Source organism: Indicator indicator, chromosome 10 (genome assembly GCF_027791375.1).
Source record: "Indicator indicator isolate 239-I01 chromosome 10, UM_Iind_1.1, whole genome shotgun sequence".
NCBI classification, from domain to species: Eukaryota; Metazoa; Chordata; class Aves; order Piciformes; family Indicatoridae; genus Indicator; species Indicator indicator.
The window spans coordinates 826017-844059 of NC_072019.1; the positions used below are offsets into that span (position 1 = coordinate 826017).

Sequence of the window (18043 nt, forward strand, 5' to 3'; positions counted from 1 at the left end):
AAAAGCATGTGGACGTCACAGCACAAGCAGGGCTCAGTGTCTGCATGTTGCTCTGTCAGCTCTTCAAAGAGTGCCTTGCTTTGTGCTACCTGTCTGGATTTGCAGCTCTCCTATCCTCACAATCACTGCCTTCTCAGCTGCTCCTCCTGGGTGAAAGTCTAGGCCTTTGCACTGAGCACCTTCCTGTCAGAGCTAAGCCAGAAAGGTGCCAGTGCAGGTTGGCACAATAGTGAGCAGCCCACTGTCTGGCAGGCCTCTGCTTGAATAGAAGAGAGGAGTCAGTCTTTGCTTTTGTCACATAGCTGGGGAAAGGCTGGAGTTAGGGATGGGTCTGAGCCCTGCTAGCTAGGGCCAGACCAGTGGTAGCTTTTATGGCAGGTGAGCTACCATCACCCTTGCTTAGCTGGAATGGCTGCTCTGGAGAGGCTGAGAGCCCTGGGGCTGTTCAGTCTGGAGAGAAGACTGAGAGGGGATTTAATCAATGTTTACCAATATCTGAGGGCTGGGGGTGAAGAGGGAGGGGACAGGCTGTGCTCATTTGCACCCTGGCACAGGATAAGGGGCAATGGATAGAAACTCCAGCACAGGAGGTTCCACCTCAACATGAGGAGGAACTTCTTCACTGGGAGGCTCCCAGAGCACTGGAACAGGCTGCCCAGAGAGGTTGTGGAGTCTCCTTCTCTGGAGCCTTTCTGCACCCATCTGGATGTGTTCCTGTGTGACCTGTGCTGGATTCTATGGTCCTGCTCTGGCAGGGGGGTTGGACTCAACGATCTCCTGAGGTCCCTTCTAACCCCTAACATCCTGTGACCCACTGTGGGTTTCAGAGGATCAAGTGGAACTCCCTAGATATTCCAAGCATAACATTGCAGCTCTATGGAGCACTTAATTCCTAGGTTTAATAAACTTTTCCAGATGGAATGTGCTGCTTTACAAAGGCTTCAGAAAGAGTGTCTTGCCTTGACTCTGTTGTGGTGAGTGTGGTGATCCCTTCTTCTCACCCCTTGGAGGTGTCTTGGGGTGCTTGGTGCTTCCTCCCAAAGCCTTGTTTTCAAATGTTTTGAGCCAAGCTGTTTTCCACTCTGTCTGTGTCACAGACTGAATTACTGAGCAGTTCTGATTGGAATCCTTCTGTAGAGCTGACAAACCATGGCTGGTGTTAAAAATAACTTGTCTGTGCTATGAAAATGGCTCAGCTTTTCTCCCAGAGCCCTGGCTTTTAATGGAGGCGATGAGTGGCCTGCATCTCGCTCTGCCTTTCTTTTGTCATCCCTGTGAACGCTCAGCAGAAGTGGTCAGGCAACACACCTTTGAAAAACAGAGACTTGCAGGCACGGACTTGAGCTGTCCAGTTTAATCCCTGAAAATTGTAGACCTTGAAGTGAAGCTGCCCTGGGACCAGGCATGATGTTGGACTTTAGTTGCAAGCTCGTACTTAAACAGCTTTGGTGTGGCCCAAGTGCTTTGAGCTAAGAGGACGGAGACCCTATCCCCTGCTGCCCTGCCAGCACATGAAAGGGCCCCAGAGTTAAAGAAATGGGAGATCTGGGTGCAAAAGATGCCTTGGGCTTTTTGAGCCCCTCTTGCCTCTCCTCTCTAACTTTCTTCCAGCCTTGTTTAGGGATGCTTCATGTCTGTAAATTCACAGACTCCAATTGTGTCTGGATGCAGCTGTGTTTTGGAGTTGTCTTTCAATGTAGGTGGGCTGCAGCTCCTCTCCTCTGCAGGCCTGCTCCCTCCTGCAGTGCACAGTAGATCTTGCCTTTGCAGGGCAATCAGCTAATTAGTATTCTGCTTGTTTGTGTGGCCACTGCTCCCAGCTCTCTACGCAGCAGCCAAGCTTGCTCCAGACTGCAAATTAATATCTCAGGGTTTCTGGTGTCACTCAGCATTTATATTTATCAGGTGTTTTCATCTGCAGGAAGGCCAAGAAGGCCAATGGCATCCTGGCCTTGTATCAGAAATAGTGTGGCCAGCAGGAGCAGGGAAGTCATTCTGCCCTGTACTCAGCACTGGTTAGGCCACACCTTGAGTGCTGTGTCCAGTTCTGGGCTCCTCAATTTAAGAAGGATATTGAGATGCTGGAACATGCCCAGAGAAGGGCAGCAAGGCTGGGGAGAGGTCTTGAGCACAAGCCCTATGAGGAGAGGCTGAGGGAGCTGGGGGTGCATACCCTGGAGAAGAGGAGGCTCAGGGCAGACCTTATTGCTCTTTACAGCTACCTGAAGGGAGGTTGTAGCCAGGAAGGGTTTGGTCTCTTCTCCCAGGCAACCAGCACCAGAACAAGAGGACACAGTCTCAAGCTGTGCCAGGGGAGGTTTAGGCTGGAGGTGAGGAGAAAGTTCTTCCCAGACAGAGATACTGGCCATTGGGATGTGCTGCCCAGGGAGGTGGTGGAGTCACCATCCCTGGAAGTGTTCAAAAAAGGATTGGACGTGGCACTTGAAGCCATGGTTTAGTTAGTCATGAGGTGCTGGGTGAGAGGTTGGACTTGATGATCTCTGAGGTCTTTTCCAACCTTGTTGATTCTGTGATTCTATGATTCTAAGTTATTTTTCACAATGTCCTAAGGGAGAAAAAAAAAAAAGAAAAGGGGGGGGGGCAAGCTGTAGGTGTTGCCTGCAAGAAAAGCATCCTGCCCTTGGGTGTGTCCTGTCTGGGATGCCTGCAGCTGCATTCTCCTGTCTGCAGGTTACATAGGGCTGTGCATTTTGTATGCTTGCAGCTTGTGTCCCATTCACCTCTCTTCCTGAGATGGGACTGGTCCTGGTGGCTGCTGGATCTTTTCTTGAAGATTGCTCTTCCGTTGTATGGCTTTTTCCTCCCCCAACCAAGCGAGCTGAGCCCTGGGGACTGTCGGTGCTCTGAGGAGTATCCTGGCAGAAAGCAGGACTTGACTGCACTGATGCAGATGAGCAGGGCCAGCTGAGGGAGCAGGGTGAGCCTCACTCTTGCCCTGCAGTCTCTGCTTGACTTCACAGCCTCTCTGCTCTTGGGGAGTGTTTTGGAAGGCACATAAACAAGTGTGTTTTCTTGTGTAGGACATGTCTTGAAAGGATTTATGACTTTGCAGAGATTTTCTATGCTTGCCTTGAAATACAACCACTGAGCAATAGAAGTTTTGAGTGTGTTAATGCTGGAAGACACTGACACTAGGCAGAGCCCCGTGCCTGAAGGAGATAGCACCATCCTGGGGAGAATCATGGCATGGCTGTGTAGGTCTCTGTGCTTTAGTAAAAGAGGTACCAGCAAATCCTGGGCCTCTTCATAGCTGTGCTTCCCTTTGCTTGCCTTTCAGAGCACAATAGGCTCTTAAATGTGGGCAGTGGAGGATCAAACATTGAGAAATGTCCTTTTGCTGGAGGGAAGGTAGTGTCCTAGCAGGAGTGCAAGGGTCCTTAGCTGCCTCTGCCACTGCATGTGGTTTGCTGCTTGCCCAAGGGCAGGGCAGCACCTCTGGGGCCCCAGTTCTGGTCAGCTTCCATTTGCCTCTTAAGGAAAGTGTCTCCTGGAGGTTGTTCATTTCTGTAGAGCTGGGTTTGGGTTCAGCCCTTCTCAAACTGAACATCTCCTCTGTGCCCTTGGAACGTGTTTTCAGTGTGCTTTGCTGGGGAAATGAAAGCCCAGAGCTGAGCTGTTGGGACAGAGATGAAGGCTTCCTTGGGATTGTGCACTGAGTGCGAGTTAGCTGTAGGCACTTCTAGAAGGCCTGGGGTTAATCCCTAGGAATGGAGCAGCTTGGGCGATCATGTCAAGAGATTTCATGAACTTTTCCTTTGTGTTTCCAATGGCAGTACCCTCACTTCTTGAAGAGAGAAGGCAACAAGCTTCAGATCATGCTGCAGCGGCGGAAGCGCTACAAGAACCGAACCATTTTAGGCTACAAGACTCTGGCTGTGGGTTCCATCAACATGGCTGAGGTGAGGAGCATTTGACATGATCTCTGTTTACAGAAGTGGACAATTTCTCTTCTCTTCAAACCCATTGTTGTCACTTTCCTCATTGAGAAGTACCTGTCAGGATTTCATGTAGATGTCTTGATAGTTCATCGGTATTAACAGGGCAATATTTTACACAGGTTTTACTACTGAGTGGTAATATTGGACATTTTCTGGGCAGCATCTTAAGACCTAAAGCTTCTAAGAGGTTAGCTTATTATCTACTGAGAGTTGTTGTTGTGGTGGTGGTGGTGTGTGGGTTTTTTTTAGTTAGGGGGGTCCAGATCATAAGTGCAGAACAAGATGGTCAGGGTCACCTGGACAAGCCTTCCAATTCTAAGAAATACTGCAGTGTGGTTTGCTGTGCTTCTCTGTGCCACTGTATGAGTTTAGGATCAAGTGTAGGTTCTCTCCTTTGGCTCTCTGGATGGCTTAGCTCCATGCTTCATTATTTCATGCCCTGCTTGATCCCTGCCACTTCTGTTTCTGAGCATTTCGAGGTGGGCTTAGCTGTAGCAGTTGAGCTCAGCACCAGTATTTTTCATCAGCTTGCATTCTGTCAACAAATGATTTCTCTCCAAAACCAGCTGGTGTTATGCTGTGGTGGATTATTGCTGTATTAAATAATTCTTTACAAAGACCACTCCTTAAACTTGCAGTAAATGGTGAACTCCCTCTTCAAGTGGGCCAAATGCTGATTTGTGCTGTTGTGGCTCACATTTTCCCTGTCCTGTGTTTGATTTGTTTAAGAACTGGAAACGAAATGCTGCTGTGAAGGCAGAAAACATGTGGGCCTGTTTCATTAGACCCATGGGTGACCTTCTGAGAATTGGACATTTGCTGCAGTGCCACGTGGCTTTTCTGAGGTCTTTCTGCGATGTCAGCTGACTGAGGTTAGAAGGTCAAAAATTGCCAAGGGTTCAGTGTGTTAGGAAATAGTTCTTCTCCAGCTCATCTGGAATATTTCTGAAATTGAAGGCTTCAGAAAAACAAATTTTAGAAGCTCCCCCCAGCTCCTTAGCCCCTTTGTGGTTTATAGTGTAATGACCCCTGAACAGCACTGACATATTTAACATTTTGCATAATAATAATAATAATGAGAAAAAGTTTTCTTAGCTGTTAAAGTGAAGCAATTAATTGGAGTTGTGAGTCTGAGCAGAGTTTAAGAGCAGATGGGCTTATGCTCCTCATCAGCTCAGGTCTTCTTGAGGAGCTAATGAAGCAGCCTGGCATGGGTAGAAAGCTGAGGTGCAGGCATGGGGAAACACTTCCTGGCTCTGGTGGGGTAAGAGAAGAAAGTGAGGTTTAGGTTCTGGGGAGAGCCCTGTGAGCTGCAAGCAGCAAAGGAAAGAGAAACCCTCACAGACATAACATCTCCCATAACATCCTCATGGAAAAGCTGAGGACAAACGTGGCACAGACAGTTGGTCCATGAGATAGATTCCAAACTGGCTTGACAGTGGAGTTCAGAGGGTTCTGACTGGTTGCACAGAGTCAACTTGGAGGCCTGTGGCCAGTGGGGTTCCCCAGGGATCAGTATACTGGCTCCAGTCTTGTTCAATATCTTTATCAACAACCTGGCTGAGGGGATTGAGTACCCTCAGCAAGTTCCTGATGATACAGAACTGGGGAGGCTGGTGGCTGACACCTGTCAGGCTGTGCAGCCATGCAGTGAGATCTGGACAGGCTGAGAGCTGGATGCAGGCAAACCTCATGGAGTTCAGTAAGGACAAGTGCAGAGTCCTGCATCTGGGGAAGAATAATGGCAGGCCCAGGACAGGCTAGGGGTTGCCAAGTCCTGGTGGACAGCAAGTTCTGCCTGGGTTAGCAATGTGCCCTTGTGGCCAAGAGAGCCAAAGGGATCCTGGGGTGCAGTGTGGCCAGCAGGGCTAGGGAGGTTCCTCTCCTCCTCTACTCTGCCCTGCTCAGACCACACCTGCAGTCCTGTGTCCAGTTCTGGGCTCCCCAGTTCAAGAGAGACAAAGACCTGCTGGAGAGAGTCCAGGGGAGAGCCAGGAGGATGCTTAGGGGACTTGAGCATCTCCCCTGTGAAGAGAGACTGAGAGCCCTGGGGCTCCAGACTAAAGTCTGGAGAGGAGAAGGCTGAGAGGGGATCTGATCAATGTCTATCAGTATCTGAGGGGTGGGGGGCAAGTGGAGGGGGCCAGGCTCTTTTGGGTGGCGCACAGGAATGAGCCAAGGAACAATGGATGCAAACTGGAACAGGGAAGGTTTCAGCTCAACATGAGGAAAAACTTCCTCACAGTGAGGGTGACAGAGCCCTGGAGCAGGCTGCCCAGGTGGGTTGTGGAGTCTCCTTTTCTGGATGCATTCAAAACCTACCTGGATGCATTCCTGCGCTGACTGTCCTGGGTGATGCTGCTTTGGCAGGGGGTTGGACTTGATGATCTCTGGAGGTCCATTCCAGCTTCTAACATTCTGTGATTCTGTGATTGCCTTGTTTTTTGTGATCCACTGCTTCACTATCCTGGCATGGCTAGCTCCTCTGAGATTCAGGTGCCAGCTCTCTGGAGCAGGGTTGGGGTTTTCTTTGCTTTTGGAAGCTCTTTGCATCTGCATCTCACTGAGAGTTTTTGCCTTTACTGACTGTTCTTCTGGGCTTTAACATAAAATTCAGTTCCTTAATTAGGTGTTTGGAAGGTTGGTAACTTGATAATTCAAATCAGTGCTGTACCATGGAAGCAAATACCTATTAATGAGGTAGTCAAGTATTGTGCTTCAAGGATCAATTAATCAACCATCAAGCTCAGAGCACTTTTTCTTACCCCTCATTGCTTCCATCTGTAGTTAAGTGAAATCTCAGCTGGCACTGTGTATTGCCTGCACGTGGCTCCTGCACTTTCAGGCTGCTAGCTTCCTTCTGTACTTGGAAGTCTGGAGTAACTATTAACATAAACAACTCTTGTAGTATGCAAATGGTGCAAGTTTAAATACATTGCAAATTGTACTGCTTAATTCCTGTCCCAGGTCATGCAGCACCCGACAGAAGGTGGCCAGGTTCTAAGCCTGTTCAGCAACATCAAAGAGGCTGCAGTGAAGGTAGCAGAAATCTGGATCTTCTCCTTGTCAAGTCAGCCAATTGATCATGAAGACAGCACTATGCAGGCCAGCCAGAAAATCAAGTCTACAGGTAAGATCTCTGAGGGCCAGTGCCTTCCTTGAAGTAGCTGGAGTTAAACCTCACCTGGGCTTAGATACTTCCTGGGACAAATGAGAACCAGTTTGCACAGCCTGACATGTCTGTAACTGATTAATGAAAAAAAAAAACCACCAAAACCCATTTTGCAAACCTGTTGCTGTATAATCAGGGATTGTAACAGGAGTGGGGGTCTGAACTGTCAAAGCTTCTCCAGCATGTGACTCCAGGCCTGAGCCATCCAGCAAGGGTTAGTTGTCTTTTTGCTGATGCTTTTCCAGTGTTACTGGTAGGTGTTGAGAACCTGTAGCTCCTTCCATGCCTAACAGTGTTGTGTTCAGAAGATTCACATTTAAGCTACCTCTCCAACTTCTTTTTCCTTTGGGTACAATAAATCTCATTAGAGAGACCTGAAAGCCTGCAGCATGTTTTGCTGTGGGTGATGGTCTGGTCTAATGAGTGCAAGCCCACCATGCTGTGCATTGTTTAGAGATGTCACAGGGTTCCTCTCATGACAGTCTTTATGTGCTACCAGCCCTCTGCTCCCTGCTAGAAGAGTGCCCTGTTGAAGGCTGTGTGTGCAGGGGTTTCTGTGTTGTTGCCTGGGGCCAGGCAGCTCACCTGCAGTGTCATTGTAATGAAGGATTTAGACCCTGTGATTCTGTGGTTTGCTCCTCAGAGCCAGTCGTGCCCATGTTGTGGAGGGAAGTAATTTCCCTTATGGAGAAACCTCTTTACTTGCTGCTGTCTACCAGGTTGTTCTTTCCAGGGATGGTATTTCAAGAAGCCTTATCTGTGTGCTGATCCTTCCTGTCTATTGGATGTGTTTCTCTTTGTTCCTTACCTCCAGGCATTTTCCATCTCACTGATTCTAGCCCAGATAGAAGACAAACTAGCAGGCACCTCCATGCCTGCCTCCTTTCTTGGCTTGTGATTGTTAGTTGGCCTGCTCTGCTCCTGAGATGAGACTGTGCCCCACCTTGAAGGAGTTTCACAGGATCTCTCCTCTCTTTCCTTCCCTTCCAGACAACTACTCTGAGGAAGAGTACGAGAGCTTCTCTTCTGAGCAGGAGGCCAGTGATGATGCTGTACAGGGCCAGGTACTGCTTAGGGCATGGCTTCTGCTTGTGAGGCCTTCAGCAGAGCATCTGTGCTCTCAGGGGTTCTGGAATCTGAAAGCCTGTTCCTTTAGCTAAACCATGACAGAGGGAGGCTGTCACCAAGTGTCTGCAGTGGCAGAAGGCCTGCACAGTAAAGCCTTTTATCCAGCATGATGTGATTTATCTCAGTTCACATGCTTGGACTTGAGCTCCCTTTAAACACTGAAACATTAGCATCCCTGTGTGTTTCTCTGCTCAATGGGCAAGGCATCAGTTGATAACTTCTGTAATGCTGATTGGATTCAAAGAGTCCAACGAGATCCCCAGCTGTAGTTAAAGGACCAGTGGGGTCTAAGTCAGTCTTCAGTACCTTCTGCAAAATAATTCCTTACATAGAACTCCCTGGCTAGATGTGAGATGCTTTTTGAGTATTTGCCTTCAGACTCTGGCATCACCTGCCTTCCACCTCTCGGAGAGTACTGAAAGAGGAACCCTCCAAAATGTGGGGTGGTGACTGTCCCTGTTCCTGGAATGTTCCTGCAGACCAGCTTCACTTCTTTTTTTTTCCCCTCTGCCACCATAACTCCAATTAAGACAAATGCTGAAAGTTGGGAAGACGTAGCAGGAGGTTCATTTTCATAGAGGGAACATTTATAGCACTTAAATAAATGCTGGTGTGTCCCCAGATCACAGAGGTAACAGAGGAATCCTCTTTCTGTTCAGGATTTGGATGATGATGAGTACGAGCTGGGGAAGCCCAAGAAGCAGCGGAGATCGATAGTAAGAACGACGTCCATAACCAGGGTCGGTGGAAATCAGTTTTACTAACACTGCCGGGGCTTGGCCAGGATGCACAGTGCATGTGGCTTCTGGGAGCAGCTGTGCTAGACATGCTGGCCCCACAGACAGCCTGGGAGCATGCTCACAGCATGTGAAGAGTTAGAAAAGGCAACCGGTTCAGGGAGGGGGGCTGGCCACGGTGTCTGCATGTGCTGGTTCAGGAGTCCCTCAGTGGCAAAGTTAAGCAGCTCCAGAAATCCTGTGTGTTGGTGAAGTTCCAACCCTGTGAACAAGCCAGTGCAGGATCCCTGCTCATGGAAGTCCTGAAGGTAGATTAAAGTGAGAAGAAGCTCTTCTGTTTGTGCTCTGCAGAGAAGAGCCCACTGAGAAGGTTTCAAAACGAAGTAGCTCGATCAGGGGCTGGAGCCTGGCAGATAAACCTGAGGTGGTGCCTGTGGTGCTGATACAAAAGAAGTAGTTGGGTACTGAAAGCTTTGGGGAGTTGCATGCAGCTCTACAGCCTCTCACAGCAAGCATGTGCCTGTCTGCAAAGCTGCTCCTCTCTGTGGAGCAGTGGCCTGTGCTTCACCATGCCATAATAACAGCTTTCTGCTTACACAAGTGTTTATGCATGCCTGAGATGGCAATAACTCAGAATCATCTTTTTGGACTTGCAACTAAGTTTGGAGATCTTTGTACCCCCTGTGAGGCTATTTCTGAAATCCAAGGTTTGAAATAAGTCATGTTGTGACCTGGATCAAGATTTAGGTCACTAAGATTTGTCTGTAAGCTCAGGAGCATGCTGTTTCACACCTGTCCTTAGTATTGTTTCCAAGCTCATGTGAGAATACAGGAGAACCAGCAAAGGAGCAACTTCCTTCACCTAAGAGTGGCCTGGTGCCAGCCATTTTCTCCTCCCTTTCCCCTTCATGCAGGGTTACCACCTCAAGTGCTCCGTACCAGCACTCACACCTGCACCCTTCCCATCTTCCTTTTCTTCAGAGTGTGTTAGGTTGGTCAGTGACAGGCAGCTTGTGGCAAGTCCCAGCTGTTTGGCCCTGCAAGAGGGAGAGAGAGCTCCTGGGGGCAAGTAAAGGCACAGGAAGTGCAGCAGCTTGGCTTGTGGTGTCTTGCACCCTGGAGATGGCATTTTGCTGAGAGGCAAGCACTGAGGACAAGCCCCACCACTGTTTTGTGGTGCTGCCACTCAGATAAATGGGCCTGTTGGAATGAACTGTATGCTTCATTGGTGGAAAACACATTTGTGCTTCCAGTCACTTTGTAGAGGCCTGTCTTGGGTCACCCTTGCTAAGAATCCAAAAAGCTGACTGCCAAATGTTTGCCAGAAATGCAGGGAGTGGGTACCGGAGGCAATATGGAGGGTAACATGACTTTGTTAGCCACTGTGTGTCCAGTGGTGTGCCATCCATCAGGGCCAGAAGTTTCCTAATGCTTGGTGGAGTAGGACCTAGCTTGCTTTAGTGCAGGAAAGAAAATATCATGGGTGTGGAAGAGCTGATTTCAACATCAGAACAGCAGAGACTTGGTTTGTGGGGCCAGGAGTTTGCTGATTTGAAGCAGCAGCTAGAGCACCAGAGTCAGATGTGTCTGGGCTGCTTGCAGATGGGGAAGAAAAAGTCCAATGAGCCTTTTACTTATGCAAAAATGTCTTTGACTTACAGCAACAAAACTTCAAGCAGAAGGTTGTGGCATTACTGAAGAGGTTTAAAGTGTCTGATGAGGTAAGCTATCCCTTCTGTAAGCCTTCCTGTCTTGGGTCTGTTTGCCTCTTCTTGGTGCACCTTGCTTCAGTCTTCAGGGACACTATTCTGTTTCCTCCACTTTGTTTTCAAGTCTGCAGTGGATGTGACCTTTCTTTACACCCTGGCCTTGCATGGAGACTTGAGGGCCAACTTCAAAATGTCATGAAACATTTTGCAGATCAAGTTTTATCAACAGCGGATTTTGGCGGTCGTGTGTGTGCTCATTAGTTTTGCAGGCTGCTTTGAAATCATCTTTGACCCTTTCAAAGGGAAATAGTCTGTGGTGTGTTTTGCTTGGGAAGTTAAATCCCAGCCTGTTTGATCATCTCACTAGAATAGGCAGGCAAGACAAACTTGGACAAGGGATGCATATCCATGGGAGAGTCAGCTGTCTGGTCAGAGCTGAAAATGAGAGAGATCCAGACCCCAAGAAACCTGTGTCACACTAAGCAGCTAAGATAAAAGCAGTAAACATCTCAACTGGCTGTGTGCTGACTTTTGTGGCTTGTGGGGAAAGAGTGAGTAACTCCTCATGCTTGCCTGTGCTTCCAAACAGTCCTGTGAGCTTTGCTGTTCTTCCCAAGTTAGCTCAGCAGAGTCAGCACCCAGAGCTGAGGTCTCAGCCAGCAGAGCTGCTGCTTTTTTGGAGCTGCCATTCCAAAAGAGCAAGCTGGGCTGTGCACAGTCACCTGCTTGCTCCGGGGACTGTGTGAAGCAAGCCATGAAGTCTTGAGGGAGAGATCTGTGCTCTTCAGCTCTGCGGTGGGTGGCAGCTGCTCCTGATCCTTGGCCGGGTTTCAGGCGCCTCCTGTGGACGTTTTTGTTGTTTCTGCCTGCTCGGGTATCGGATCAGGAAGTGTCCCTGCAACTTTTTCACTAGAACCCACACAGATGATGCTGTTGAGGTGTCCTTGATTCTACTTACTCTAAGAAAACTGAGATCTCCATGAGGGCCCTTTTCAAAGCTTTGTTCATGGCACAGGGTTGAATGATTGGATATAATGTATGGTTAATAGCCTGTTCATAGGTGCTTAGTCCAGCAGGTAGCTTCTGTTTAACCAGGCACTGACAAGCTTGGACCAAAACAAGCACTTCTCATATGCTTAATGTTTCTGTTGAATGTTGTGGTGTCCTTGCACTAGGAAGAGAACCTTACTCTCAGGACACGTGCTGCAGTCCATGGGGGAGCCTGGGTGATGTGGGATAGGTATGGCTCCTAGCAGTGTCAGCAGTGTCTGCTTTTATTCTGCCTGTAGGTTCTGGATTCAGAACAGGACCCAGCAGAGCATGTTCAAGAGGTGGAGGAGGACCTAGACCTTCTGTATGACACTCTGGATATAGAGAACCCCAGCGACAGCGGGCCAGAAATGGAGGATGATGACAGCGTCTTGAGCACTCCAAAGCCAAAGTTAAAGTAAGTGTGGGGCAGCTGATGCTGGGCCAGAGAGAGACCATGTGCAGTGTCAGCACACGTTAGATGGTGTTTCTGTTCCCACCACTCCATCCTGGTGCCTTCATCTCTTGTGCTGGAGCCTAGCGAGTGTTGTCACAACGCCAGTGACTGCTCGTGAGTTAGGGGTAGTGCATGTGTGGGGCAGCTACAACTTCCCCTCAGGCTTATTTCTTCATTGTCGTCTTTGCAGATGTTCTGCCTGCCCTGCCAGCTAAGCACAGAAGCAGGAATTGCTGGCATGCAGGCAGTAGGTTTAAACCACACACAAGGGTTTTAAAGAGGAGGAAGAAACAGTCAGGAAATCTGTGCGAAGGCAGAAGGAAACGTGGTTGGAAGGTGCAGAAGGAGAGGCAAGGACAAGGCAGGGACAAGGCAGGCTGTGTCTTTCTGGAGAAGCAATGCAGAAAGTGAGCCTTTGCAGGGATTAAGGATGTAGAAACCAGAGAGTTCTGCAGGGCTCAGGGGACTTGACTGCAGCACACACTGAGCCTGCTCTAACCTGCTTGGTGGGCACTGACATGTGGGCAGCACTGCAGAGCTGAGCTGGGATTGCTGGCTTGGGGTCTGGAGCAGGTGCAGAGCCCTGAGCTGGCAGAGCTGTGTCATGTCCCTGCTGAGTACAGGCTGAGAGCATGAGGCTGTCGAGGCTGCAGTCATGCTCCTGACAGGCCTGTGGTGGCATGCTGAGTGTGGTGGCATTGTGATGGCTCCCAGAGAAGGGAAGCCTCCTGCTGCAGCTGGCCACTACAGTCTGCTAAATGCCAGCTAATTACCAGGTGTCATAATATCCTCATTAATGTGGAATAGCCTTGCTGGCCTAAGAATAGATTCCTTGTCTGGAGTGAACTTGTTTCCTTTCAGTGAGCCAGAAGATGTCAAAGATAGGCTGGGACAGATGTGGTAAGTGGTGGTGCTGGTGGCTTGTAAAGGCTTCTAGAGACTGACCCAATCTGTTGCCAGCTGGTAGGCCCTGCCTTGAAAGGGTTTGAAGGTAGATGTGTTATGGTGAGCAGCTGCTTTGAAACGAGCTAAAATGCTATCCTGTACAGACTGAGAGCTCGTGTCCTGCTCCCTGGAGCCAAAGAGCTACCTCTTCTGGGATATATGATTGCTGGAATGAGAACTTACCATGTCTGGTGCTAGGGACACACTTTGTGGTTTGCTGTGTCCAGTTGTTGAAAGGGATAAAAGCTCATATCTTGAAAGGGGTGTGATAAATGCTGGTGCTTTTAAGCAGGTTTTTCCTGCAGCAACAACAAAAATCAGCTCCTTACATTGTCCTTGAGTCTCTCAGGCTGGCCTGATGAGCTGCCTTTTCACGTGGAAGCCCAATCTGGTTGTATGTGCTGCCTTATCTTGCTGAGCAAATGTGTAATTGGATGCTAGGGCTGGCAGCCAAATCCAGATACAAGCTGGAAATAAAATGCCTATTAGCACCAAGTCTCCCTTTCTGCAGGAGCAGGGTGGCAGTGAGGGGCAGTAACTCTGCTTGCTGTCTGCCAGTCAGGAGCTAGATCCTGCAGAGTGGCCTGCAGTTCCATCAGCATTTGCAAAACTGAAACAAGAATTACAGTGTGAGGCTTAGGACCTGAGCCTTGAGGTAGTGATCACAGAATCACAGAATTAACCAGGTTGGAAAAGACCTCCAAGATCATCAAGTCCAGCCTCTCACCCAGCACCATCCAATCAACTCAACCATGGCACTGAGTGCCTCATCCAGGCTCTTTTTAAACACCTCCAGGGATGGTGACTCTACCACCTCCCTGGGCAGCACATCCCAATGGCCAATCTCTCTTTCTGGGAAGAATTTCTTCCTCACATCCAGTTCAAACCTCCCCTGACACAGCTTGAGACTGTGTCCTCTTGTTCTGCTGCTGCTTGCCTGGGAGAAGAGACCAACCCCCACCTGGCTGCAACCTCCCTTCAGGTAGCTGTAAAGAGCAATGAGGTCTGCCCTGAGCCTCCTCTTCTCCAGGCTAAACACCCCCAGCTCCCTCAGCCTCTCCTCACAGGGCTGTGCTCCAGACCCCTCCCCAGCCTTGCTGCCCTTCTCTGGACACGTTCCAGCATCTCAACATCTTTCTTAAACTGAGGGGTCCAGAACTGGACACAGCACTCAAGGTGTGGCCTGACCAGAGCTGAGTACAGGGCAGAAAGAATTCCCTGCTCCTGCTGGCCACACTGGTCCTGATCCAGGCCAGGGTGCTGTAATAGGACTGCTTGTGTGGATTCTGTTCTGCTGTGGGAAACCCCCTGGACTGGCTGCCTACCCTGGTTTGTAAGGAAACAAAAGCTGCTGTTTGGTGTGTAGTGTGAGGATGTGCAAGCTGCCTGAGTAAGAGCTTTATAAAGGCAGTCTGCTGTGTGACAATTGATAAGTTGGATCCATTAGATGGGAGTCAGTCAATTGGTGTCAGGGCTAGACAGGAATTCATGAGCTTTTTGGCTTCTTTTGCTGTCCTGGAGAGCTCCTTTTCCTTTCAGAATTTGTCTATACATTTTACTGGAAGCATTGAGGGGCAGTAGGACCCCCTGGGAACAGTCCTGTTGCTTTGCTGTGAACGTGGTGGACTTTCTGTGTTAATGTTTTTAAAACAAGAAGCTGGTTTTATTTTCCTTATTCAGACCTTATTTTGAAGGACTGTCACACTCCAGCTCACAGACAGAGATTGGTAGCATCCACAGCATCAGGAGCCAGAGAGAGCCATCGAGTCCTGTAAGTCATGTTTCAAGAAGGTCATCTGCCTGCAGGTCATACAGCAGCCCCTGGGCTGTCTCTGGTTGCATGTGGAAATCAAAGCACTAGCCCTGACCTTCTCCAAGCCCAGAGATGAATTTTCTTGGGGTTTTGAGGGGCTTTGCCTTTTTCTTTTTTCATGCTTGGTTTTGTGGTGTTTATTTGTGTTTATTGGGGTTTTTTTCTTGAAGTTTTGTGGGTGCTCAGTGTTTGATTTTTTTTTTTTTTTTTTAATCAAATATTGTATTAACTCAAGGAAACATCATCAGGTTATGTATTGAATACTGGCTATGAGTATGAATAGCTCCAGATTTCAACATACTTGAAATGATTGCCAGGATGGGAAAAGTTGCTCAGGAATTTTAGGGACTCCTTGACACCTTTTGGAGGAACCTTACTGTTGTTAGGATACTTTTTGTGGTGGCTGGGAGTGAGCACTGAGGGGCAGCTCACCCCCTTTACAGCTCCTTGAAGGTGGGCACATAAAGTCCTATTCCAGAGCACTTTCTTGCCTCTGCTGTGTGTTGTGCATCAGCTACTGCTGTGATGGTTTTAAGACTGTCTTTTTAACCAGTCTAGCCTGGCTATTGTCAGTGTGGGAGGGGGGTTTCAGCTCTCAGACTGTTACAGCTGCTTTGCCACAACTCACACTAATGCCTTTGGTCCTGGCGTCACCAGAAGCACTCCTGGGCATCACACGGGGCTGTGCAAGGTTTAAAAGGAGGAGCAGGTCTTGTGAACAGCCTGTTCCAGAGAGTGTGGCTGAAAACTGTGCTGGTGCCATAACTCCTGATGACTTTTCTCCTCTCAAGCAGGTAGAAGTGCCTGAAAAGACAAAGAGTCTTGGAACCAAACACACAGGCGACAGTGTTTCTGACAATGCCTCTTATGTAAGTTGAAAGTGCACTTCATGTTGCTCCTGGCAGTTTGGGTGTCAGCTGTGAGCTGTTGTGTGGCATGTGTCCATCCATCCTTACAGCTGCATGTGCAACAGAGCTTAAGTAGGTAACGTTAGCTGCAGTGAAGGTAATGCTGAGCTCTTCTCCTGACCTTAGTTGTTGCAAGTTTTTGTTCATAGATTCATAGAATACCAGGTTGGAAGGGATCTCAAGGATCATCCAGTCCAACCTTGCAGGGTAAGAATATAGTTTAAATGAGCTGGCCCTGCACCCTGTCAAGCTGGGCCTTGAAACTGTCTAATGTAGGGGAATCCGCCACCTCACTTGGGAGGTTATTCCAATGTCTAACAGTTCAAATGGTGAAAAAATTTTTCCTGGCATCCAGTTGTAATCTCCTCAGTAGCAACTTGTGCCCATTGCCCCTTGTCTTTACCATGGGACTCTGTGTAAAAAGTTCTTGTGTTTCAGCCTTCTGAGACAGAAATGCTTCATGTGGCCTTTCGTTTCCACAGCCTTTCTCTTGGTTTGAGGAGGGCTGGCCCAAAGTGTGCTACTGAGCATGTATATCATCCTGAGAGGGAATCTCAGGGCTGTTCCATTGTATCAGGCAGGAGTATTATTTCAAGCTGAACTGGCAGAAATCAAGCTGCTCTGGGGCTAGAAACCCCAAATCTCAAGTTGCAGTGCTGGGGATGTGCGGTTTGTAACATTTCTCCCATGTCTTTCTCTCTCCTGGTTCATTTGGGTAAGCCGAATTTATCTGCAGTTGCATGAGGAGGCAAGTCCCTGGCTTTGAGCTGGGAGTGTGCCTATTCCAAATAGCATATCTGAGCACCTCTCCTACCTCCAGCTCCCTTGTGAGACAGGACTGGGAACTGGTAACCTCAGGCAGCCAGCATTGGCTTCTCCCTTGTAGCAGTGAGTGGCACGTCTGGAAGGAGGCAGCTGAATGTACCCCAGTCCAAGCTAAGCTGGGCTGCCTCCTGCCAGCCCTTGTGGCAGTGAGACAGAGGTGAGGGTTTGTCCTGATTACTGTCTTCCCTGTGTTTTTGCAGGAGTCTAACCAGCAAGCTGAGGCCCAGGAAGCTGAGCTGCCCACTCCAGATGTGTTTGTTGAGAAGCTTCCACCCAGTGGGAAGATCACTAAGACAGAGTCCCTCATCATCCCATCCACCAGGTGACACAGACTGTGCCTGCTGCAGGGCTGCTTGGGGAGCCATGGGCAGCTTGGCTGCAAGGAGACCCTCCTGGTGTTCAAGCCCTTTAGTGATGAATCCTGAGCACTTGATAAATGAGCACTCAGAACCTGGAAGAGCAGCACTGCTCTGAGGTTGCTGCTGTCTCTGTTACTGTACCTGCTCCATGTCCACGGAAGCTTTTATAAAACTTGGAAGCTACTTGCTCAAAGATACTGTTGCCAAGTCAACATCTGATGCAGACCTTAGCCTTAAAGGTGGTTGTCAAGTCTAACTTACTTCCTCTTAAACCTTCCCAAACAGGATAACGAATGTGGGCTTCAGCAACCCCACCGTGTAGTTTCTCCCATTGTTTGCAATCAGATATCTTTTCTGTTGAAGAGGTATTTCTGTGCTGCTCTTGGGTGTGTGCCTGTATTTTGTGTGACTGGATCCTGCTATGCTGGTGTAGCAAGAGCAGGCTGGTGGTGTGGGTCTCAGCACAGGCTGCTGAAGTCTGCCTGGGACTCCCGGGAGCACGCTCTGCAGCTGAACCATGTGCTCTGCAGAAGTAGAATGAGTCAGGTCTATAAGCACAGCTCCCCAGTGCCTGCAGGCACCTTGTGGAGGTTGGCAGAGTGGGTGGTGTGGGGCTTGGGGGGATGTATCTGGTAAGGCAGCTCTGGAATGAGGTGCTCCTCTGCAGCAGGTGTGAGGGGAAGCAGACGGGGCGGCGGGGCCGGAGCACGTCGCTGAAGGAGAGGCAGCCGGTGAGGCCGCAGAACGAGAGAGCCAACAGCCTGGACAACGAGCGCTCTCCAGACACCAGGCATCACTTACAGGTGGGGACAAGACTGCTGTCTCCACACACTCATGGCTTATCCTCTTTTCCAACTATCTCCTGTGGTCCCTTCCCTCATGGTCCGAGCGTGCCATTCCTGCTGGAAAGGAACTGGTCCCCGCAGCGTATCAGGATGGAGAGGGTTTGCCTAGGCTGACAGTCTGTCATCCACCTGGGCTGCTGGGTTTTGCCAGCTCTTT

The 18043-nt window shown here is 49.3% G+C and overlaps 1 protein-coding gene across 1 annotated transcript in view; it reads left to right on the forward strand.

Moving 5' to 3' along the window:
• Nucleotides 1-18043, forward strand: part of PACS2 (phosphofurin acidic cluster sorting protein 2) — an 86208-nt gene that overhangs the window by 38110 nt on the left and 30055 nt on the right. Inside the window, exons 4-13 of the mRNA XM_054384109.1 lie at nucleotides 3795-3920; nucleotides 6927-7089; nucleotides 8122-8195; nucleotides 8919-8999; nucleotides 10658-10717; nucleotides 11995-12152; nucleotides 14817-14907; nucleotides 15741-15818; nucleotides 16883-17004; nucleotides 17712-17844. Of these exons, the coding sequence (XP_054240084.1) occupies nucleotides 3795-3920; nucleotides 6927-7089; nucleotides 8122-8195; nucleotides 8919-8999; nucleotides 10658-10717; nucleotides 11995-12152; nucleotides 14817-14907; nucleotides 15741-15818; nucleotides 16883-17004; nucleotides 17712-17844 (1086 nt within the window). The remainder of the gene's footprint in view (nucleotides 1-3794; nucleotides 3921-6926; nucleotides 7090-8121; nucleotides 8196-8918; nucleotides 9000-10657; nucleotides 10718-11994; nucleotides 12153-14816; nucleotides 14908-15740; nucleotides 15819-16882; nucleotides 17005-17711; nucleotides 17845-18043) is intronic.